Raw genomic sequence first — 4,901 nt, 5'->3', positions numbered from 1 at the left:
GTAGCACGAATCTCTGGAAGCTACCAAAGGAAATCCCAACCAGTAAGAGACACAGATGGAAACCTGCTGACCAATGATGAAGCCCAAATAGAGAGATGGCGTCAACACTTCATGGAGATCAGCAACACTGCCACACCAAGCAGTAGTGATGACTTCAGAGGTATTGCACCAACAAATGGGATACTGAGAATCTCGTCCGCACCCCCATCAACCAGAGAAATCGGCAACGCAATAATTAAGCTGAAGCACAACAGGGCAGCTGGAGAAGGAAATATTGCATCGGAAATATTGCATCCACACGTCGCGAACAGATTCCAACTACCTGGAAAAGCGGAATCATTGTAAAACTGGAAACCAAGAAAGGAGACCTTAGCGACTCCAACAATTGGAGAGGAATCACACTGCTGAATACGAGCTACAAACCCACACTACTGAACGAGCGTCTTCAGGAAAAAATTTAGCCATCAATACGTTGAACAGGCAGGATTCAGACCACACAGAAGTTGCGTAGACCAGGCAAACACACTACGCATAATTACCCAACAAGCTGTGGAGTGGCGGGCCCCGCTGTACCTCCTGTTCATCGATTTCAAGAAAGCCTTCGACTCAGTGGAAAGAGCGGCAATATGGGGCGCACTAGCAAGGTGAGGAGTACCGACCAAAAGTATCGCCATAATTAAGGCGATGTATGATGATGCCAACCTGTCGGTCCTGCACAATGGAAAAACAAGTACACCTTTCCAGACAAACACAGGTGTCAAGCAAGGCCCTCTATCGCCACTGCTCTTCAACATCAAGCGTGGCTTCACGTGGAACTTCAACAGACATCTTGAAGACTTGGACTATGCGGACGACATCTGTCTGATCTCTCACAGGCTCTATGATATCCAATCCAAAGCTGATGACCTCGTGGAGTTAGCCAGTCGAGTCGGGCTGGAAATAAACACGGCAAAAACAAAAGCGATGCGATTCAATCACGCCAGCCAAAGAAATGTCAACATACGTGGGAACGAGTTTGTCGATAACTTCCCATACCTCGGCACCATTATCTCCAACAATGGTGGCGTGAACGAAGATGTATCGAGCCGTCTTACCAAAGCCCGAGCAACATTCGGAAGACTGTGTCGCATATGGAAAAGCGGACAGATAAGCAGAAAAACCAAACTCCGAATTTTCAATGCCTGCGTGAAATCCACACTACTGTATGGGAGCGAGACGTAGTTGACCACACAAAGAATGATCCAACAGCTGCAGGCATTTATAAACAAATGCCTCAGAATTATATGCGGGTTATTCTGGCCGAACAGAATATCAAACGCAGACCTGTGGAGCATGACTGGTGAGTCACCAATCCACCTCCAGATAAGGAAGAGGAAATGGATGTGGATTGGCCACGCACTGCGGAAGAACCCACACAGCATTGTAAGGATGGAAGCAGACGGGTCGGCAGACCTAAGATAACCTGGCGACGGACCACCCTTCAGGAATTATCCCATAACAACATCACATGGGACACAGCTAGACAGACGGCCAGAAATAGAGTTCGATGGAAAGCGCTTGTAGAAGCTCCCAAGTGGAGTAAAAAGGAATTATAAAAAAAAAATTATGAAGAAAGTTATAGCTATTAATATAATCTCTGGCCAAGCTCTGCCCGCAGATGTTGTTGTTTTTGTTGCTTTGAACACGCTTTCCGACATACACCCTTTACGTGAGCTCGTATATCCCAAAGATAATTATTCTACACTTGGTACATGGCATTTAGAATTCGTGGTACCCGAGATTGGCTTGTTATAATCTTGAAAATCTATTCACAAGAAATTTGGCTTTAAAAAAGAAATTTACGCTTATAAATCTGAGCTTTTATTTTTTAAGTAGTATTTTATTCTTGTTGAACTCTCAACCTAAGCCGATAGAGAGTTGGATGAGGACTATTTGTGTATGTACACCTGTATATCAAATAATTACGTTTCTGAAGAAATATGTTTAATATCGGATGCTTGGAGCACATTTTTGTTTAACATTAACTACTTAACCAATTATGTAATAACTGAAAAATAAGTTCTTATTAGATTATTGCAGAACGTGGCACGCATTCCCGAATTTGAGACTCTCTGGCGAGATATTCTCTATAATCCAAAGAGCCTGCACCCAACATTTAACGGTATTTGGCATATACTTCAAATACGTACAAGTCGTCGATTTCTACAATGTCGCCTTTTGCCGGAAATGGAGCGAAAGTTACATTTTCTTGCATCGTCGGTAAAATTCGGAAACCAGAAACGCTATCAGGATTGGTTTCAGGACAAATACTTTTCTACGCCTGAATCACATAGTTTGCGTTCTGATCTAATTCGCTTTATAATTAATGTGATTCACCCTACGAACGACATGTTATGCTCCGACATAATCCCACGCTGGGCGATTATTGGGTGGCTCATATCATCATGCACAAATCCCATAGCCTCAGCCAATGCTAAACTATCGTTGTTCTATGACTGGCTTTTCTTTGATCCATTAAAAGACAACATAATGAATATAGAACCCGGAATTTTAGTTATGTATCACTCTATCAGAAACCATCCGTTCGTCAGCAGTACACTATTGGATTTCCTGTGCCGAATCACAAAAAATTTTTATGTTAAGCATGAAGATAAAATTCGAATGGGCGTGTTTAATTCATTGAAACTAATACTTGATAAACAGGTATGTGCCACAAAAGGGAATAACATCTTTAACTGACAAACTCTTTCGTAAATTTGTTTCAGGTCATTCCAAATTTACAACCTCTTTTTGAATCGCCAAAACTAGACAGAGAATTGCGTAATTTAATACGTGAAAACTTTAAAGAGTTTATGGCGCCGAACCCAAATATAGCGCAAACGTTTAATACGCATTCAATACAACAAACGATTTTTAAAAAAGAAACGGATCAGCGCATAATGCATGGTGGTAAGCGATTTATATATATATTTATAAGTATAATAAATCCGTTCATTCATTCGTAGAACCAGTCGATGTACCAGCGTTTGCTTAATATAGTTCCACGACCATTTTAGTGGTGGATGACGACACCAAGATGTCCAAGGTTCCGACACAGGGTACGGATAGAGAAGGCGAAGTTCCCTTTAGCGATGATGATGTTGACAATTCAAATATAAACAACAAACACGATGAAAATACAGATGACGACGATGATTTGCCATTGTCCAAAGTATGTTTCGTATGTTTTCGAATATCAACAATTTGTATTAATTTTACATTTAAGATTAAAGCTTTATTTTAAATTAGATTCAATTCAAACAGCCTTTATTAAAATGAGGTAAAACTTATAATATTAAACTACTGTAGAAAGACGGTTAGAAAACATACGCTCTAAATTTTATACTCTACATGGTTTGCGCGAGCTGCAAAACATAACAGGCAAAAGGAGGGGTGGCAGACCCCACAAAGTATATACATATATATATATTCTTAATCAGCGTGACAAGATGAGTCGATCTATGTCTGTCCGTCCGTCCGTCCGAATGAATACCTGAATTTATTATAGCCTGTACCCAAAGGGTGAAAGGCTATACTAGTTTTGTGAGCATGAATGTAACACACAGAAGGAGGCGTGGCAGACCCCACAAAGTATATATATTCTTGATCAGGGTGAGAAGCCGAGTCGATATAGCCTTGTCCGTCCGTCCGTCTGTCCGTCTGACCGTCTGTCTGTCCGTCTGTCCGTATGAACGCAAGGATATCAGAAAGTATAAGAGCTAGAATAACCAAACTTGGTTTCCATATTCTCCTAAGACCGAGAAAGTACGAGTTTGAGTTTTTTTTCGATGCACCCCCCCACTCCCCCGCAATTCGTGTTTTTTCTTATAACTTCCGTAATTCTCGGAATTTTGAAATCAATTTTGATAGGTACATCCAGTTAGTACTAATGTGTCCGTGTGCCATTTCATCATGATAGATCAATTCTGAAGAAAGTTATAGCCCTAAGTAAAATCGCTGCTCATGCGCTGCTTGCAGCTCTGTCGGCAGCGCTGCCCGCAGCTGTTGTTGTTGTTGCTGCTTTGGTTCAAATTTGTGCTGCATACATACACGCATATAAAGACGCAGAGACACTATTCTGATGTAAATTTTTTCTATTGGAATTGAGTATTGTGTTGAATATTTTATATTTAATTTCATTAATTAATTAAATGTTTTTAAATATTTTTTTTATTTTCTTTTTTCCGGGTTGCTATTCGAATCATTCGAGTCTACATTTTTCGTATTCTCACTCCATTCAATTCGTTTTTCTACGTGACTGAGTGCGACTGAGTTGAACGTGTGTATACTCATTCATTCATATCAGTTTGCCTTTGCATTCTAATTCACTCAACTCATTTTGAGCACTGTACATTCGAATGTGTTTTTTTTTTTTTGCCATTCATGCAGCTGTCTAATACATACATATGTAAGTACATATCTTCGTTACGCGGACTGCCAGTCCTGACTTAACTGTGTGCTTCCTCAGCACGTTGTACGCACGGTCGAGATAACCCCGAAAAGTCCGACTCGGGACATTTAATTTTGATTTATAAATCGGGACGTCCCGCCAAAATTGGAGCGTCCGGCAACGCTGATATGTACATACATGCATGCGTTATCCGCCTATATACATATATACATACATATATAAGTATGTATTAAATTTTTTAATTCAACACTAATTTGTGTCTTCAATTCCAAATATGATTGTTGTGAATTAGATTGGTTCAGAGTATATTTGTAGCGTTGTTAGCTAACACTAAAACGGTAAGTCGCTGTAAATATGCGATCAGCTGAGATGCTAGAGATGGGCATGTGTCGGATGATCTATGTGTTAGACCATCAAAACTATCGATAGTTGAATCCGTTGCGGGCAGATG

The 4,901-nt window shown here is 40.4% G+C and overlaps 1 protein-coding gene across 1 annotated transcript; it reads left to right on the top strand.

The window, feature by feature from the left end:
- Positions 1–2,271: 2,271 nt before the first annotated feature.
- On the top strand, positions 2,272–3,034 carry LOC115633461 (integrator complex subunit 3 homolog). The gene is made up of 3 exons (XM_030530916.1): positions 2,272–2,703; positions 2,766–2,949; positions 3,006–3,034. Exons 1-3 carry the CDS (start codon positions 2,389–2,391, stop codon positions 3,032–3,034), a joined length of 528 nt encoding a protein of 175 aa, XP_030386776.1. The 5' UTR covers positions 2,272–2,388.
- Positions 3,035–4,901: the final 1,867 nt, after the last annotated feature.

This window comes from Scaptodrosophila lebanonensis, unplaced genomic scaffold, assembly GCF_003285725.1.
Source record: "Scaptodrosophila lebanonensis strain 11010-0011.00,11010-0021.00 unplaced genomic scaffold, SlebRS2 tig00001423-arrow-arrow-pilon, whole genome shotgun sequence".
Taxonomy (NCBI): Eukaryota; Metazoa; Arthropoda; class Insecta; order Diptera; family Drosophilidae; genus Scaptodrosophila; species Scaptodrosophila lebanonensis.
The sequence above is the reverse complement of the archived record's forward strand: the minus strand, read 5'-3'. Positions and strand labels throughout refer to the sequence as shown.